This window comes from Pan paniscus, chromosome 4 (assembly GCF_029289425.2).
Source record: "Pan paniscus chromosome 4, NHGRI_mPanPan1-v2.0_pri, whole genome shotgun sequence".
NCBI classification, from domain to species: Eukaryota; Metazoa; Chordata; class Mammalia; order Primates; family Hominidae; genus Pan; species Pan paniscus.
In genome coordinates, this window is record NC_073253.2 from 21,336,054 (window position 1) to 21,356,542 (window position 20,489).

General features: G+C 37.4%; 1 protein-coding gene across 15 annotated transcripts in view; it reads left to right on the forward strand.

Moving 5' to 3' along the window:
• ARB2A (ARB2 cotranscriptional regulator A) overlaps positions 1-20,489 on the forward strand; it is a 493,453-nt gene that overhangs the window by 54,701 nt on the left and 418,263 nt on the right. For 12 of the 15 annotated variants that reach the window (XM_034959777.3, XM_063604384.1, XM_055112191.1 and 9 more), the window contains 2 exons: positions 3,762-3,863; positions 6,162-6,262. In XM_034959777.3, the coding sequence (XP_034815668.1) occupies positions 3,794-3,863; positions 6,162-6,262 (171 nt within the window). In that variant the 5' untranslated portion in view covers positions 3,762-3,793. The remainder of the gene's footprint in view (positions 1-3,761; positions 3,864-6,161; positions 6,263-20,489) is intronic. The other 3 variants (XM_063604383.1, XM_034959781.2, XM_055112198.2) reach the window with 1 other exon arrangement.

Here is a 20,489-nt window from a genome sequence, read left to right on the forward strand (position 1 = left end):
GCACACTTTCATCCAGTTGGATGAGGCTCATACAAATTGAGGAGGGAATCTGCTTTACTAAGTATACCCATTCAGATGTTAATCCTATCCAGAAACATCCTCACAGTCACACCCAGAATAATATTTAATCAAATATCTGGTTACCTTATTTCCCAGTCTCACATAAAATTAGCCATCATACCATTCACCCATCTATGTACACTTGGGATGCTTCTACCTTTTGACTATTGTCAATAATGCTCCTATGAACATTAATGTGCAAGTATATCTGTTTGAGTTCCTGCTTCCTTTTGGGTATGAAATCGTATTTTTATACAGTTGTTTTATATGCTTAGTTGAGGTTTAGAATTCTAGTTGCTGGATCACTTTAACCACTAGAGCCATGCTTTAAAAACAGTCGTGTCATATCTGATGCATATTTAGGTTATATGGATTCAAATCTATTGTATTTTATAGGTTATTGAAGGGATTTTCAATGGAAATCTTTCATTATACTCAATTTTTGCATAATCTGCCTTTGGAACCCAGTCTCAGGGTAAAATGCAACTTTACGTTATTGCTTTTCTCTTACAAAGCAGAAAAATAATTTCTGACAGTTCCTTTCTGTATGTCTTCTCAACGCTAATGAAATAAAAAAATCTATATCAGGTTCTCTAGTTGAAAGGAAAAATTTGAGGAATGTCTTTTTATTTAGTTGTTCGTTTTATCATTCAAAGGAACATTTTGAGCAAAGCCAAAGCACATTTTTGTATTCATAACTGTTTATTCTATATAATCAGAGAAAAGGAGGGCTAGAGTATTATAAGGTTGATATAGCATATAGAATCAGTATGGTGATTTTTGAAAGAGTGCTGACTTTGGCTTTGAGGGATATGCTTATTTTATTAATCCCATCTACTACTAAGCTGTGATTTTGGACAAGCCATTTTACCTGAGTTCATTTTCTTGTCTGAAAGACAGTGAATATGATAATACTTGTTACTATTTCATAGGATTGTGATGATCAAATGAAGTAATGTATATGAAAGTGCTTTGAAATCTTTAAAGTGATATATAGATGTAAGGCTGCATCTATGTAAGGTCTAGGCTAACAGATTCAGAAAAGAGCTGTTAGAAGCAAGATCTGCTTATGTATGGACAGTTTCGATGTCTGATTAAAAGGTTTGTAAGTTTTGAATTATAAATGACTGCGAAGTCAAGGAATCTGATTTTGTCCCAGAGCCTCAATTCATTGGAAGAAGGAAAGTGAGAACATTCTGGCTACTGCAAGTCAATTTTTGATATTAAAACCCTTCTGTCTTTATTTTGAAAAGATTTACAAGGTGGTAAGAACTTTACTAATGAATGAAGAATTGTCAACATATGTCCCTTTTTAAACCCAGTATATGTGACATTTTTGTCTTACTAGAGTGTACAAACTTTTTTTTAATATTGAGAATAGTATATTTTTATGTGAGTTGAATTTGATATAAGAGTTAGAAGAGTGCTAAACAGTGGTTCTTTTAATGAAGCATTTGATGGCTTGTTTTTGTGTTCTACAGAGAGAGGCTAGTGACTGAAGGTAGACAAAATACTTTTTTCCTAGCATATTTTGATGATGTTCTATACAGAAAGATTTGTTATATTTCTGTGAGAGACGGAAATAAAGTGTTATTTCTGAGATAGTTCTTTTGTAGGAAAGGGACTGGTTTGCCTCACAACATATTCTAAGAGCATTTGTCTTCAGGAACTTGAGTTAGAATGAAGAGGCTCAAAACCTAACTAACCTTTATTTATTGATTAGACAAAAATGATTCCACATCTGTTTGGAAATGAGTAAATTTGAAGTTTTAAATTTTTTGTGTCATTTTTAAATGACTCTGTGATGACAGATAGTGAGAACTTTTGCCTCATCCTACAATATGAGCCTAAAAGATATTAAATGCTTGTTGACAGACTGATTCTAGGGCTGGTACAGGAAAGATACAAGATGAGGCTGGAGCATCTTTTAGTAGTAGAAAGTAAGGAAGTGCATGAAAAGCAAAAAGGTAAGAGCATGTCAAAGGGACACAGGAGACATCTAAAAAAGAGCTTACAATAGTCATGGCTGGAACAATTTGAGGAGCAAAATGAATGATGTAGTATTGGATTATAACCTAAAGTATACAATAAGTGTCCACAAGTCCATACTGATATAAATAAGTGATTGAGTAAATGTGTAAATGGATGAAGAGAGATGAATATTCCATACAGAATAATTCCAATAATATATTTAGGTGTTCTTTGCTATGGGAGGTAGAGAATAATTCCTCCTCTTTTTCCCTGAGGGTGGGCCAGACATAGTCACCTCGAAAGAATAGATTATGAAGAGGAAAAAAACAGTAACGTTATAGTGGAGAGGCCTGGCATATAGTACCTTAACCAGGTAATGAAGGCTAGCATCACTGGTGATGTCCTGTTGATATCGTGTTCCCCTTGCCATGATCTGTTGAGAATGGCAGTTGACCTCAGTGATATTCTTTCCAGAAATCATAACCCTAGTCTAATCATAAGCAGAAACATTAGACGAACCCAAATTGAGGGTCATTCTATAAAATACCTGACACAGTCCTCAAAACTGTCAAGATCATGGAAAAGAAGGGAAGATTGAGAATTGTCACAGACCACAGAGACTGGGGAGAGATAATAATTACATGTAATGTGGTGTCCTGAATGGAATCCTGGAAAAGAAAATGAACACTAATGGAACAACTTGTGAAATATGAGTAATGCCTGGGCTTTAGTTTGTAGTAATGTACCAATATTGGTGTCTTCATTTTGACAAATGTGACATGATGTTATAAAATGTTACTAATAGGGGAAAGTGAGTAAAGGGTATAACACACTCTTCGTACTGTCTTTCAACTTTTCCATCAATCTAAAATTACTCCAAAACTCAGCCAGGCATGGCGGCTAAGCCTGTAATCCCAGCACTTTGGGAGGCTGAGGTGGGCAGATCACTTGAGTCCGGGAGTTTGAGACCAGCCTGGGCAGCATGGTGAAACCCCATCTCTGTGAAAAATACAAAATATAACCTGGCATGGGGGCACCCGCCTGTAGTCCCAGCTACTTGGAAGGCTGAGGTGGGAGGATCACTTGAGCCTGGGAGGCAGAGGTTGGAGAGTGAGCCAAGATTGTGCCACTGCACTCCAGCCTAGGTGATGGAGTGAGACCTCATCTCAAAAAGAAAAAAGAAAAAGAAAAACTCCTTGACAGAGTTTTTTTGGTTGCATGGGTTCAAATGATGTGAAGAACAGAAACTATGTGAAATAATTTTTGCTAGTTAGCATGTTTTATTTTAACAGTTTTCCCCCTAAAAATGGAATAATATGCTATATTAATACTATTTACATTTATAAGTTTCTTTATTCGTAAATGTTTCAGTTATATATAAGATTTGATGACTTTGAAAAGTCATATTAATGTCTGAAACTTTTAAATGAGGTTAATAAGGTACAAATTAATAGCTGTCTGTTTTGAAGGGAAGAAGTTAAAGTTTAATATAATGGTGTATAGAATCTGAGTTGTAGTTGTTTTTAGAATTATGATTTTGAAGGTGCTTATGTTAATACTGTGCTTGATCATAATATAGTATTTTGGGAATTCAATTTAGTAGCATTATCAGTTAAAGCAACACATAAAAATTAATAGAACAAAGAATACTTTAAATTAAATTAAATTAAAATCTTTGTTACAAACTATGAAAATGAATATAAGTAAATTTCATATCATTTCTTTTCTAGATTTATTATCTAGGATAGATTTGGATGAACTAATGAAAAAAGATGAACCGCCTCTTGATTTTCCTGATACCCTGGAAGGATTTGAATATGCTTTTAATGAAAGTAAGTGGGATATCTATCTATCTATCTATCTATCTATCTATCTATCTATCTATCTATAGTATATTCAAAATTTATTTAACAATGCTCATAGAATAATAACACAGATATTATTTGCTACTTTTAAAGGCCAAGTAGAATGTTTTCTGTATTCTTTTGAGAAATAGTGACATCCTTGCATGGTGAAATTCTTCATTCAAGTGAAAGAACCAAGTAACAAGTAACAATTTTCTGTAGTTGTCAAGTTACGTGAACTAATGGTCATGAATTTGATTCAGCTTATGCATTTCAACCTTGAGCGTTCAACTCCCTGGTATCCAATTTGAACTCCTAATTAAATTATAGAGAAAGATGCTACTGTTTCACATGTTATTTAGAATAAAGTGTCTGGCAATAATTATCTGTGACAATGTTTTAAAGTAGTTTTCCATGATTTTTCAGGCAACATCCTTGTTTTAAAATTTATTAATTCAGTTCTGAATACAATAACCTTTACACTTGGGATGTGGAGGAACATACTGTAGATTGCAAGGATGTTTCTGGAACAGAGAATCATGTGTAATACACCCTTACACTTGAAGGGTAATATTATTACAGGGTAGGTGCATCTGAGTTGTAGTTTTCTATTGGTTGTTCTGCATTAACTGAATTGGTGCTTTGTCATCACTGTATTTGTGGATATTCCTTTCCAATATCAGTTATAGATATTAAGAGTTATGGTGACAGTCATCGTGTACTAAGATGTTGAGTTTAAAATAAGAGACTAGAAACTTTGATCTTTTCTCTGATATTAATTTTTATACTTTTTAATAAAAGTTATTTTATACCAGTAGAAGTAGTAATATTTGTTGCGTGGAGGGGAAGAGGAGTTTAAGCAATTGGCCTGTAGTGTATTTCTCTCCTGATTACCCCGGGAATACCCCTGGGGAAAAAGTCATGTCCAGGAGACAAGCGGCTTCGTCTTTTCTCCTTATAAACATGCTGATAATTAACTCATTTAATAAATTAGACTGGCGAGGCCTGGTGGCTCATGTCTGCAATCCCATCACTTTGGGAGGCAGAGGCGGGTGGATCACTTGTGGTCAGGAGTTCAAGACCAGCCTGGACAACATAGTGAAACCTCATCTCTACTAAAAAATACAAAATTCAGCCAGGCATGGTGGCATGCGCCTGTGGTCCCAGCTACTGTTGGCTGAGGCATGAGAATCTCTTGAACCTGGGAGGCAGAGGTTGCAGTGAGCTGAGATTGGGCCACTGTACTCTCCAGCCTGGGTGACAGAGAGAGACTCCATCTAAAAATAAATAAATAAATAAAAATAAATGTAGATGAATATTTGCTCTGAGAAGAGTCCTTTTCTATAGAATACTTTGAGCAGGATGACTGGTTTAGATATGAGGAATGTTTCTCTGAAGAATATCACATAAGCAGGACAACTCTTTGGCACGTAAAATGGAAATATTTTATAACCCAAATGCTCACCAGCGTGTGAGGTTACCTGTATGCATCACGTAGAGTCCTCATCTACTTTGGGCCAGAGAGTGCTATCCAATGAGAGGAAAGGACCTGGGGGAAATGACCAGATGCTGCAGACTTCTCCCTGCCTTGCCTATGCTTCTTGATTCCTTGTGCCCTTGAAATTATTAGTAAAGCTTAGTCATTATCCGTAAAGATCTTTGCTTTGTGTGAATGTGATTTGATAGCCTGAACCTGTGTTAGCTCACTGCTTCTCTCTGGTTTTCATTTGACATTCTACCTGTATTTGAAGACCTAGTTGAGAAATCTCACTGAAACCTTCTAAACCTCTTCTAGCCCACAGATAGTTTTCATGTTTCCAAAATCATTCTAGACTTTATTGTCTATATGAATCCCCAGTGGCAGATTTTTAGACTGTTGACATATTTCAATCTCAATTGTTTAGCTTCCTGAAAAGTTGCTTAACTTCTTAATATTTATGCTTTTACTCCTCAGGTAACCTCTAAGCTTCTTGAGGACTGGGCCCATGTTCATGGCAATAGCTAGAGAGGTCTTTATACATATTAGGCCTTAAAATATTGTTAGTTTGCTTTAGATTAGAGACATGAAGGTCAAGAAGAATAACTTTTGAGTAGTTGGGGACCATTAGTAGTTACATAATCTGTATGTTTGCATCATAGTGACATCTGAAGAAAAAAATCTAATGAAAAAGATAAACTGTTCTGAGAAAGTTATTTTAAATTTTTATCAGACATTCTTTGTCGTACTGTTTATATTATTGTAAATATACTTTGAAGTATAGCAATATTGTTTGTTTATCTTCTTAGAGGGACAGTTAAGACACATAAAAACTGGGGAACCATTTGTTTTTAACTACCGGGAAGATTTACACAGATGGAACCAGAAAAGATACGAGGCTCTAGGAGAGGTATGTCACATATACTACTTTAACTTTGTTTTTCCCAATTTTAAATATTCAGAATAAAAGTTTTGAAGATGCAGCAGTTTATGCACTCTTTCTACAAAATGTGATTCCAAAAAGGTTTTTTTTTTTTTTTTTTGTTTCTTTTTAGTGGTTATGTTAGAAGCATATTCTCAGTTTAAAAGTTTCTGTTCAGTGGCTCACGCCTGTAATTACAGCACTCTGGGAGGCCGAGGCAGGTGGATCACGAGGTCAAGAGATCCAGACCAGCCTGGCTAATGTGGTGAAACCCTGTCTCCACTAAAAATACAAAAAGTAGCTGGGTGTGGTTGCATGCGCGTGTAGTCCCAGCTACTTGGAAGGCTGAGGCAGGAGAATCGCTTGAATCTGGGAGGCGGAGGTTGCAGTGAGCTGAGATGGCACCATTGCACTCCAGCCTGGGTGACAGAGCAAGACTCCGTCTCAAAAAAAAAAAAAAAAAAAAAAGTTTCTGTTTTTAGGTGAGCTGTGGTGGCTCACACCTATAATCCCAACACTTTGGGAGGTCAAGGCAGGAGAATCACTTGAAGCCAGGAGTTTGAGACTAGCCTGGACAATATAGCGAGACCATGTCTCTACAAAAAATAAAAAAATTAGCCAGAAATAGTGGTGTGTGCCTATAGTCCTAGTTACTTGGGAGGCTGAGGTGGCAGGATCACTTGAGCCCAGGAAGTCAAGGCTGCAGGGAGCTGTGATCACACCGTTGCATTCCAGCCTTGCTGACAGAGTTAGACCCTATCTCAAAAAAAAAAGAAAAAACTTCTGTTTTTACACAAACTTATACTTCCCATGACTATAATATTTTGTAGTGAGTCATTACATAAGAAAACAAATTTATGCGAAATTCTAATTTGATTTTTTAAATTTTGTTTTGTTTTTGAGACAGGGTCTCGCTCTGTCACTCAGGCTGGAGTGCAGTGTCACGATCTTGGCTCACTGCAACTTGCACCTGCCTGGTTCAAGCGATTCTCGTGCCTCAGTCTCTGAGTAGCTGGGACTACAGGCGTGCACCACCATGCCCACCTAATTTTTTTTTGTACTTTTAGTAGAGATGGGGTTTCACCATGTTGGCCAGGCTGGTCTTGAACTCCTGACCTCAAGTCATCCGCCTGCCTCGGCCTCCCAGAGTACTGGGATTACAGGTGTGAGCCACTGCGCCGAGCCTAAAAATGTTTTTAAGAGGTTGAATCCCCTACTATGCCAGAATGAATAAGTTTTCTTTCAGGTGTTTATTTGTGTGAAGAATATTGATATTTGGCTAATAAGTTGAATTTAACCTACTTGTCTTTGATTGGATAAAGGAGTAGGCCTTGTGAACATTAGGTACTTCACATGGTACTGCTTGTAGGAACCTTTGAAAATGTCATTTGCCATTTAGGTGAGTAGTTTGGTAAAGTGAAAAGTTTTACTCATTCTGTGTCATATTGTCTTTATTTTTAGTAAAAATGCATGTGGACACATAAGTTTTAGTGTGATAACTAGATAGCTACATTACTTTTCTAAGGAAAAGCTGAAATTTCTGTATTCCTTTTTTGTTTTTAAATAGAGTAGTAAAAATGAACTACTTGGTTAAATTATCACATAAAGAATATATGGTAACATAAGTATAATAGCATGAAGAATATATCATTTCCTGGGAGACAATTCTTCGATCTCCTGCATTTCTGTATATCTCTGAGCAAAGACTTTGACAGCTTTTGCTCTGGATCATCTTTTCAAGGACAACTGTATAGGAAACAGGCTTCGAAGACAGAGGTTGTATCTCCCTCCAAGGCAGTGGGCAGATTAGTTTGCTGTCCGGGATAAAAAGATAATGCTCCTCCCTTCCCCCACTGATGGCAAAGGATTGCTAGTAGCCCCTTTAGAAGACTGGGTTTCCTAAGTTTGAGGTTCCTCAGCTGTGATACAATCCTGTTGCATGCTCAGCATCCACCTGGGCCTGTTGACACTGCCTCTTTGGGATTTGAGGAGCAAGAGATTGGACTTCATGAGAACATGAAGCTCATGCTGCCTGCTATACCCTGATTAATTTTTGTTTCTGATCCAGAAGACTAATGTCATCTGACAGCATCCATGACTGTGCAGGCTAACTTGCTAGCTTCTATGCAATGTAAAATCTGACAGTTAAAGAATCTTCACAGTTCTTGTTAGTGTTCTACAGCATTTATAACCTAAATATATTCAATGCCCTGAGTAATTTCTGCTGCACATTAAAAAAAGCTTACCTGGCCAAGCATGGTGGCTCACGCCTGTAATACCAGCACTTTGGGAGGCCAAGGAGGGTGGATCACGAGGTCAGGAGTTCAAGACCAGCCTGACCAACATGGTGAAAACCTGTCTGTACTAAAAATACAAAAATTAGCCAGGTGTGGTGTTGCGCCCCTGTAATCCCAGCTACTCAGGAGGCTGAGGCAGGAGAATCGTTTGAACCCGGGAGATGGAGGTTGCAGTGAACAGAGATCGTGCCACTGCACTCCAACCTGGGTGACACAGTAAGACTCTGTCTCAAAAAAAAAAAAAAAAAAAAAAAAGCTTACCGATTTCCACTTGAATTATATGTTGCAAACTGGTAGTATTTTGATTATAGAATAACTATACTATAATGGCCTTAGAAAAGAGCTTGTGGTTTTTGTGTTTGTTTTTAAATGGGACTGTTTATTTACTATTTTCCATAAGCCATGTACACCACCAGCTCACTTGGACAGGTTGCTAGTCTTCAAATATACCTTGTCCTTTTTGGCATCTGCATCATTTATGCCATCAATATGTATCCTCCAACATCATCTATGTTAAACTCCAGCTATGTGTCTTTTTAGGTAATTCCATGTGTAAATGATTCCTTTTTCCTAGGATCTTATACCTAATTCTTTGGATATATGGAGGCACACAGATTTATTTTTGGTGTACCTTAGTCGATAAGAATCAAAATATTTGAGTTTCTACTTTGATGGTTATTTACAGAGAGAGAGCATATTCTGTATTTCTACATTACTGCCTCCTATGCCTGCTTTCACATTTGTGTTCACATTCAATTTGGACCCAAGTGATTACCCAAAACTATAACATTTAATTTTTTTTTTTTTTTTTTTGAGATGGAGTCTCACTCTGTCACCCAGGCGCCAGGCGCCTCAGCTCACTCTCGGCTCACTGCAACCTCCACTTCCTGGGTTCAAGTGATTCTCCTGCCTCAGCCTCCCGAGTAGCTGGGATTACAGGCATGCACCACCACACCTGGCTAATTTTTGTATTTTTAGTAGAGATGGGGTTTCACCATGTTAGCCAGGCTGGTCTCGAACTCCTGACCTCAGGTGATCTGTCCACCTTGGCCTCCCAAAGAGCTGGGATTACAGGCATGAGCCACTGTGCCTAGCCATAGCATTTAACTTTTAATGCAGTGTTTCTATTTAGATCAGTGGACTCCTCAGCTTTAAGTACCAACATTTTTTCTTCCTGAATATTTTGATCAAAAGTAAACATATTTTCCTAACATAAAACTCAGTACAACAAAAAGACCCAGGAATTGGAGAGAGAAAGTCTGGTTATTACAGTATTTGTATCATACCATCATGCTTCTCATGTCATGTTTGGAATACTTGTTTTGATTGCTGATTTCACTGTTGAAGGTTAATTATTAATTGAATTTTATTTCCTACATCTTAGAAGTTAGTTGTATGAGTTCTGGTTATATACCAATAATGACAGAGTTTTCACTATAGTTAATTAGTTATTTGGAATTCATGATAGTGGGACTTAATGAATCTGTGGACCTGTCTTTTCATTGATTCTGTAACCAAAAGCAGGTTAGTTGTTTGCTGTGTGCAGAATCCGATAAGCATGAGTGAGGTCTGGTACAAAAAAAAAGTGAATTTATCCCGAAGCTAGCTTGAGGAAAGAGGCACAAACAGTCTGCCTTTAAATGTACTACTTTACTCTTGGAGCAGAAAGCAGGCACTTTAAGATAGGGGAGGGAGCAAGCAAGGGCAGGGAGTCCCCTTGCTAGCTGGTGCCTTATCTACTGGGCAGTTAAGTTGGCGCCTTCCTGGGTAGAAGTAAGTTGTAAAAGTGGCCAAGTGGGCATGCTTTCCACATGCCCTCCTGGTGGGTATGAGTTCCAAGGTTATCCCCCCACCCCGCTGTTCCCCCTCCTCCCTGTCCCAGAGTGAGAGTTCCATGGGGCATACTTTGGTCTGCAAATCTACTGTCAACTCTTGAGGAGGGATCCCTCTTGGAGCACAGTTAGATGAACTTGCCCTGTAGGGAATGTCTGGTGAGGGGGAGGTAAAGCGTTGTATTTGCATTTCTAAAGGGCTAAATAGGAAGCTGAGGAACAGGGGAAAAGGAGAAAATAAGAGAAAATAATAAAAAAAATTAAACTCTCTCTCAGAAAAATGGTGATACTTTGCTACAATATTCCATAATTTCCATTTCTGAGCCATGCGTTCAAGTGAAATTTAACCAACTACTATTCTTCATTCACAGTTTATACTTCCATCTTACACTGTTTTCTCCCTTTGAAATGTCCTTCTCTCCTTGTCACTGTATCCCACCTCCATCTGTCTTCCTGTTTTGGCTCAAATGTCTCCTCCTTTAGGAAGCCTTCCCTCATCTCTTCTGTTACAATCTTTCTCTCTCCTGATTTCTTTTCTTCCCATTTTGTTTTTCTACCTATTTTATCTTATATGAAAAATGATTTAAGACAACGTTAAAGATGATTGCCATTTAGGAAGACTCAAATAAGTAGAGTTTAAAAAAGAAAGCAATGTTAGTAAATAAAGGGATGAGTTTACTGTATATCTCTTATGCTACTTATCACTCTGCATTGCATTTTTTAAAAATACATGTTTTTAAGCAATTTTGGGGGAAACTTTCTGTGTCCTGACAATATTTGTTGAATAATAAATAGTGTGATACAAGTAGATAAAGTGTTTAGTATAAATTCTGAACCTATGCATTTTAGAGATTTTTTAATGTTCCTAATTTTGTGTATTTTCTTATTGAAGAAAAGAAAATGATAATTTTCCTGTTTCTAAGCTAAACAATTTTAATTATTTCAATTTCCATTTAAGAGCTAGAAGTTTCATACTATTAAAGCGTTTGTGATTTAAAAGTATTTGATAAAAATAGACTATATGTGGCATAATTTATTGGAAGATTTTAACACTTATGTTGTAGGAAAGGGGTCCTGATCGAGACCCCAAGAGAGCGTTCTTGGATGTCACATAAGAAAGAATTCAGGGTGAGTTCATAAAGTAAAGTAAAAGCAAGTTTATTAAGAAAGTAAAAGAAGAAAAGAATGGCTACTCCATAGACACAGCAGCCCTGAGGGCTGCTGGTTGCCCATTTTTATGGTTATTTCTTGATGATATGCTAAACAAGGGGTGGATTATTCACACCTCCCCTTTTAAAACCATATAGGGTAACTTCCTTTTTATTTTGGTTGTTGTTGTTTGTTTTTTTTTTTTTGAGATGGAGTCTTGCTCTGTTGCCCAGGCTGGAGTGCAGTGGCATGATCTCGGCTCACTGCACTCCAGCCTCTCAGGTTCAAGCAATTCTCTTACCTCAGTCTCCCAAGTAGCTGGGATTACAGGCAAGCGCCACCATGCCTGGCTAATTTTTGTATTTTTTAGTAGAGATGGGGTTTCCCCATGTTGGCCAATCTGGTCTCCAACTTGTGACCTCAGGTGATCCACCCGCCTTGGTAGGGTAACTTCCTGATGTTGCCGTGGCGTTGGTAAACTGTCATGGTGCCAGTGGGAGTATAGCTGTGAAGACAACCAGAGGTCACTCTCATGGCCATCTGGTTTTGGTGGGTTTTGGCCAACTTCTTTACTGCAACCTGTTTTATCAGCAAGGTCTTTATGACCTGTATCTTGTGCCGACCTCCTGTCTCATCCTGTGACTTAGAATGCCTTAACCATCTAGGAATGCAGCCCAGTAGGTCTCAGCCTCATTTTACCCAGCTCCTTTTCAAGATGGAGTTGCTCTGGTTCAAACGCCTGTGACATTTCCACCCTCCCTTTTATAGGATAACCCTTAATCCTAAGGGTTGCAGAGGGATGAAGATCTATCTTCTATAACTTCTTCAGGCTGAATAGGGGCGATGATATTCCTGCCTGACTATGAGGATCTCTTTCTGTATATGCGGTAGAGAGGATCTCAGTCAGAAAGTGTTGATATCGGTCATTCATCACTTTTGAGTTCCAACAAGAGGTGATATCTGGAATATTAGTAAGTTTTCAATTTAGGAAAACATTGAGTAAGCTTATTCTGCATTCCTACACAAAGAGTACAACAGCAGTATATTCCACAACAGTAAAGCAAAATAAGTAAAATGATTCCAAGTAAACTAAGTTAGAATGTGTTCCATGAATTGGGCAACTGTTAGAACCAAGCTGATGTGGGGTGCTAGCCAATTCCAATACATGCCCAGAATTAGACTACTGATCCAGATTTTTACGTTACCCAACCCTCTTGTTTTTTCTGAGTAGCAGTCAGAGACCACTGGTTCGTTCACAGGAATAAGCAGGGTTAGCCAAAATTGCAGAAGCAAACCTAAAAACAACTGATGAGACTAGAAATTAGTAACAAGTGTACCATAGTTCTTGAAACATAATTTCTCTCTCAAGTTTTCCATTTTTACTAAAGACAAATCATGGTAAGACCAATTTGCTTTATTATACTTTGCCTGATTATTTGTAGAAAGTGCAGCAAGAACAATTATTTTTCACTTAGGCTTTAAAAATTGGCTTTGATGGAACTCTTTTCCATAGGGAATCTCAGATAAGACTTTTTAAAAGCTGAGCCCAGCCATGGATTTGTACCCTCAAATACCTATGAGTTGGGTAAATTATTTGCCTTTTGAGGTCCCAAGATAACTTGGGTCTCCTGGACCTGTTAGAAAGTGACATTTTTTATTTGCCACAGGTCAGAAACCCTGTACAGGGACTGTGTAGGTAAAGTATGAGGCCAGGTCTGCTAGGGGCTTTTATTGGCTCTACAAGTCAAATTTGATTCCTTAAAGGAAAGCATGCTGTTTCAGTCAAAGACTTGGTAGAATAACCAGTTTTTCCAGTTGTGTCCTGTTACAAGAGAAAACAGATTCTTACTGCACTTATGCAAATAACTATATTGCTGTAAGTTAAGAATACTCACAACTAGTTTCCAAATTTTGGAGAAATCAGGTAGAGAGAAGCAACTATCCTTCAAATTTTGTTCACAGGAGTATACTTTACTCAATTGCTAAAATCTGTAAATAGCTCAAAAGAAAAGTTTTCTTGACTGTAAAATGAAAAGATCAGCAGTGTTTCAAGCAAAGTTAAAAAGATTACTTTAGTTTTCTATTGGTTCAGTCTATTCAGTTAAAACCTTAGTTCTGCTTGATATTCAGGAACACTTCAGGTCTCCATGAGAGTCCTGAAAGTTTTTTTTCCTCTATTCTGATGTCTCAATTTTCAAAGTTATCAGAAACCTGCATTTAAGAACACCTGTTAGAGTTCTATAGTTGATTATAAACCACCTTCTAAAGAGGATTAAAACAAGACAACAATTGCCTGTGGATGACAAAATATTTTAGGGCAGCCACAGTCAAAAACACGATTGACAAAGAAATTTGGTTATCTCTGTGGCATACAGTGATTTTATGTAACAATTATAATTATTACTGATGATATATACTGAAGCATATCAGAATTATAGGCATCTTACACAATTTTGTAATATGTACTAATAACAAGTTTATATAAATATAACCCAAAGAAAGTTAAACACCATTTGACATTTGATTATACTTCCTGTATGACTTTTATACCATATAAGCCAAATTTTACCTTGGAATTAGTGTACTATTTATGTGACACCCAATTCTTAAGAAAGCCTTATAGACATATCTACCCAATTTTAATGCTTGGCCGTAAGGTAAGATTCACATAAACTTTTTATAACCCATTACAAATTTTTGTTAAAAGCAGATCTTTTGTGGCCGGGCGCAGTGGCTCACGCCTTTAATCCTAGCACTTTGAGAGGCCGAGGTGGGTGGATCATGAGGTCAGGAGATTGAGACCATCCTGGCTAACACGGTGAAAACCCATCTCTACTAAAAATACAAAAAATTAGCCAGGTGTGGTGGTGGGCGCCTGTAATCCCAGCTACTCAGGAGGCTGATGCAGGAGAATGGCGTGAGCCCGGGAGGCAGAGCTTGCAGTGAGCCGAGGTCGTGCCTGGGCTACAGAGCGAGACCCCATCTCAAAAAAAAAAAAAAAAAGCTGATCTTTTGCTAAACAGCAGATCAGTGCTCTAAGAAAAACCTGTTGTACTTTTATTCTAATGTTCAGTTTACAGAAAAACTGAATAATACCCCTTTTACTTTAGCCAATATATTCACACACAGAATTTTTTTTACGAGATTAATTTTTTACAAACCTTCCACAACTTGCTTAAACCTTCAGCTTGATTCCATCTAACTTTAAACAGTCCTTTAAACCTTTAATCTAGGCAGGAAATTCACATTCCTATGCCTTCTTGTAATCTTTTATCAAAAACACATTTCACTTTCTTTACATACCTTGCGTGTAGAACGGTTTCTACTGTAGTCTCAGTTACATGTTACACTGTTAACTCTTAGTAACTTTCTTTTTTTTTTGTGAAAAATCTTGGTAAGTTCAGGATTTTAATTATGTGCTAGATGTGGAGACTAGCCTAAGACACACCAGGCAAAGTGCAGATAGGGTCTGACTCTTTCCGTCATAGCTAGGGGACGTGGCTAACTCCGCATTTCCCAGGCCTTATCTAGGATCTAATGGTCCAAAGTAGGTAAATTGAGCAGTTTTTAATAGTCAAAGAAGTAGTTTATGATCTGAAAGCATTTAGGAAACTTAATATCTGACCTACATAATTTAGACCAAATGTTTACATTTTGAAGATATTTTTATTTTACCAATATCTTTAAAACTGTCTTTATTTGCCAAAGATGACTTAAGTCACATGAACTAAATAAAAGGCATTACACTTTTTACTTTTCTGACAATGTATTTAATTTAAGCTCTTATTATTATTAAATCAATTAATTTAAGCTCCTTCATATATAAACATCACACACACAACACATGTAAATACACAGAGAGACAGAAGATAAAGGACCCATTCCCTAAGCCAGGAATTGGACCCTAAACCTGGGCTGCCATTGTGAAAAGAGAAAGCACGGCCACGTGGTTACAAGGTCAAGCTCCCAAGGACATGACTGACCAGTTTGCTGGGCCGTCTTGAAAAGTGGGCTTACAGGTGTCCTAAGCTCATGTTCTATCCTAAGGTGTCCCTCATTATGACAGACAATACAGAAGGACACACAAAGCACACTAGATTCACTGCAGCTTAAGACTAGCCTCATGAATCCTTTTTCCCATTAATCAAAACTTTACAGGAGATAACTAGTGATTTTTACCGTTTATTCAACCAGTTTGCACAGAGAGAGAGAGAGAGACCGAGAGAGACAGAGAGGCCAGAAGTCTGACTAGTAAGAAATTCTTACGCTTTTTGCTTTTGCTGACATGCCAGGCTTCTGGGTTCCCTTTTCCTCAGCGGCCCTAGTAACCTGGCTGGCTGCACCACAGCCCTGGGGGCCAAGTTGCAACACAGAGGAAAGTTATCTTTTTCCTTTCTGGCCAGAGCAAAATACGTGTGACGAAACATAGACATTAGCTCCTCTGCTTAGCACCCAATATCAAACTGGCAAGGTTCAAACTTGCCCCCTGTTGGGCCCTGTCATCATTAATCTAACCTCCCACCAGGAGTTTCAACTTGTGATCTCTGGGCAAGATAGTTGCCCTGAGTAATAGAAAAGATAAGAAAGGGAATGGAGAGAGATAAAAGCATTGCCTGTGGCATGCTGAGGAAGGTGAAGAGCTCAGGGAGGCCAGAGAAAGACCCACCCATTGCAGTGACACATTCTCAGCAAACTATTGCAAGGACAAAACCAAACACTCACATGTTCTCACTCATAGGTGGGAATTGAACAATGAGAACACGTGGACACAGGAAGGGGAATATCACATACTGGGGCCTGTTGTGGGGTTGGGGGAGGGGGGAGGGATAGCATTAGGAGATATACCTAATGCAAATGACGAGTTAATGGGTGCAGCACACCAACATGGCACATGTATACATATGTAACAAACCTGCACGTTGTGTACATGTACCCTAAAACTTAAAATATAATTAAAAAAAAAAAAGTTCAGGCGGCTGCTTGTCAGTCAAGAAGGGATCTTTTCCAGCAGTCCCATTAGCTCTCAAGTTTCCCCTTTTAGGGAGGAAAAAGCTCCCCATGTCCCACGATCCTGTACATGCCTAATCCTGTCACCCATAGCCATTAGCAAAGAGTACAAGGCAGATTAATTCAGAGAAAAGCAGTTAACATCCTGTGATGCCAAACTCATTCTTAGCCTAAAGGGACTTTACCAAGAGGGGCCTCTAACCCCTAAGTCTTAGAAGAGACTCTAACCCTCCTCAGTTTTGGGCCTCTAACCCAAAGTTGGTCCTTGCCTTTTATTAAGAGGTGCCTCCAGCCCACTCTATCTTAGGAGAGATGCTAACTCCCCTAAGTTGGGCCTCTAACCCAATCCCATCCTTTACTCGAGTACCCCACCACTTACCCAAAGTCAGGTGATCAGTGCTGCAGTCTTTTTCCTTTTGATCAGGGATCGGGGTTGCGGGGGGATGGTTCTTCAGTATCATCTCTTCAGGGTTTGCCAGAAAGATGTTACCAGACCCCACCACTTACCCAAAGTTAGCCTTTGGTTTGGGGGTTTCTGCACTATAGTCCCTTCTATGGTTGCCAGAAAGATGTTACAGGAAAGAGGTCCTGATCCAGACCCCAGGAGAGGGTTCTTGTATCTTGCACAAGAAAGAATTCAGGGCGAGTCCATAGAGTAAAGTGAAAACAAGTTTATTAAGAATGATGAGGAATAAAAGAATGGCTACTCCACAGACAGAACAGCCCTGAGGGCTGCTGGTTGCCCATTTTTATGGTTATTTCTTGATGATATGCTGAACAAGGGGTACATCATTCCTGCCTCCCCTTTTTAGACCATATAGGGTAACTTCCTGATGTTGCCATGGCATTTGGTAAACTGTCATGGTGCTGGTGGCAGTGTAGCAGTGAGGACCAGAGGTTACTCTCATGGGCATCTTGGTTTTACTGGGTTTTGGCTGGCTTCCTTACTTCAGCCTGTTTTATCAGCAAGGTCTTTATGATCTGCATCTTGTGCTAACCTCCTGTCTCATCCTGTGACTTAGAGTGTCTTAATGGTCTAGGAATGCAGCCCCAGTAGGTCTAAGCCTCATTTTACCCACCTCCTATTCAAGATGGAGTTGCTTTGGTTCAAACACCTCTGACACTTATATTCAAACTTCAGATGTTTATCATTATGATTTAGAAAATGTGAGTTCTTATGTAACTTTCCACAGTTCCTAGAAAACAGATAAACCTTTGTATTTAAATTCTGGAAATAATTTAGTACTTTATGTTAGTTTCATTAACTGAGAACCTGTGGAAAGGATTTCATCAGGTCTTGGACATAGAAGCACTAAAAACCATCTTCTCTTCTGATTGATCATCATAGGAGAGTATACAGAGGATAGTGGAAATTTGAGTTTACTGCCTGAAAGTCTGCCTTAATAAATAGCTTTTGATATGCTTAAGATTGAAGACTTAAGGAAACAGATTTTGATTTCAACCAGAAATCTAAACAAAAACCCCTTCTGTTTTTTTTTTTTTTTTAGTATTTTCCTACTGAATATCGAGTTTTGTCTTTAGCTGAGCGCTACTATATATGTTTCACAACTGTTGTTTTAGTTTATGTTTATTTCTTTCTTAAGGAGATTATTATAGCAGTCATTCAGTAGGAATTGTTTTTAAGTCTTGCTCCTGAAATGCACTATCATTTAAATGTAAATTAAACTTATTGTGTAAGTAAAATAAACTGAGATGTCAGTTTGTTTTTTAGAATGCAGTGCCATAATACACAAAAGAATATTCTTTACATTCACACAGTTATGTTTTTATAGTCAAACAAATGCTTTTGCTAATATGTGTATATTTTTATACTGTCCACATAGAGCTTAAAAAAATACATAGCCCTTAATAAGTTTGGATAATTTCTCCAAATTTAGAAAAATACCGTTAGCTTAAGGAGGTGGGAGAGTGGTGTGAAGTGGTAACTCTCAAAGTACCATTTTAGTACTTTAGTGTATATATAATATATATTGGAGTTGAACGCCAAGAAATAATGTTTCTGTTAAACTCAGAGAAAGACTGGAAAGGCTACCATATTAAGTAGTAAATAGGTTGGTAGAAACAGCATGTAACTTGTGAAATTTTATCAGTTTTCTCTTTCATGCCAGTACTGAATTATTATAATGTTAAATGGAGAATTTATAATTCAGCAGACATTATAATGAAAGATTCTGTTTTCTTGCCTAATTTTGGTCTTTGTGTTTTCTTTGATATATATCTTGAAAACCTCTTTAAGAATTAATAAATTGTCAATGTGTTTAAAAAGAGAATAGCAACAATTAGGTAATCTTATAAGCTTGTTTTCTTATTGATGGATAGGATCACACTTATAAAAACAACTAAGAGTACAATTTTATTCTCTGGACCTAAATTAGTAATATGTTTTCTAAAATAATGGAAAATTACTGAAAAATATTACATTTAAAAAATGAGATTAAACAATGTAGGCTAGTGCCGTCTTATAGGAGTTTTTCAATGGCTGTATTTACATATTTGAAACTAGGAACAACTTCATTATTTTAGCACCCAAATATTTGAACATAATGTGATTTTCTGTGTATAATTGATACCTTTATGTAATGTGAAATTCACACATCTTGTATTGGCCATCAGGAGATCTGGGTCTTAGTTCTGGCTCAGTCACGTCTGTATGACTTTAGAAAAGTGGTATTTGCAAGCCTCTGTTATAAAATGAGAATAAAATTATTTATTCTGTTGTGAAGAATAATGTGGGTAGATGCGATATTATTTCATATTCTTTAATGTGCTATGCAAATGTTAGGAGGATTGAAAGAAAATGTGTTGATTAGGCTATTCATTAAGAAGATTTTTAATTTATTATTGCTGTTATAATGGTTTAGTTTGCTGATTTTCTTTCTTCTCACTCTGTCTACTTATTATTACTGACATCAAGCTTATCTTTCTGTAGGAGAGATGAAGAAATGACCATTGGCCCAGAATTTGTTAGCAGACTCCTTTTACTTCCATCTCTCTCTAATATCCATTCCTATAAGTGGAATACTACGTGTATAGGATAGTATTACTAAGTAGATATTTTAGAATTGAAAACAAAACAGTTGCTGACATAATTTTCCATGTTTTTCTATAAGTGGAATACTACGTATAGGATAGTATTACTAAGTAGATATTTTAGAATTGAAAACAAAACAGTTGCTGACATAATTTTCCATGTTTTTGTGGTTGAGAAAAACTATAAGCCTCTTTAAAAATATAGTATTTATATATGAACAGACCCACAGACCAACTGAACAGAATGCAAAGCGCAGAAATACATAGAAAGCCCAACTACACATGGAAATATATTTTATGTTAAGGTGCAATCATAAATCAGTGGGGGAAAAGGGACTTTTAGCAATTGATAGGTAATCACCCATAGGAATATAAAAATTGGCTCTTCATCACTGTGTACACCAGAATTAACTCCAAATGAATTAGAGATCTAAATGCAAAAAATGAAATAAAACCTACCAACCCAGTGGCGCTGATTATGGTCTTGAAATGCCAACCTAATAACAAAACCTGGATTCTAATAAAGAACCTGAATTCTTTGGAGAAATACCTGATTCCTGACTGGGGCAAGAAATGAGTGCCATGAAATGGGGATATCTTGTCTTATTGGATAGCAAGGAAGATTTCAAAGACTACTTGCCTTTCTAAAAGTTGAGAAGTGAAAGACCAAAACAACAGAAACAGAACAAAACAAAAAACCCAAACCAACCCCCCCTTACAAATACATCAGTGGGTATGATGCATGAACCAGTGGTTCATAGGGAAAGAAATGCAAATAGTCTTTAAACATATGAAAAGATGTTTAACCTCATTTAGTAGATGAGGCTATAGAGAAACAGGACTTTTCATATCTTGCTGGTGGGAGTGTAAAGTGGTAAA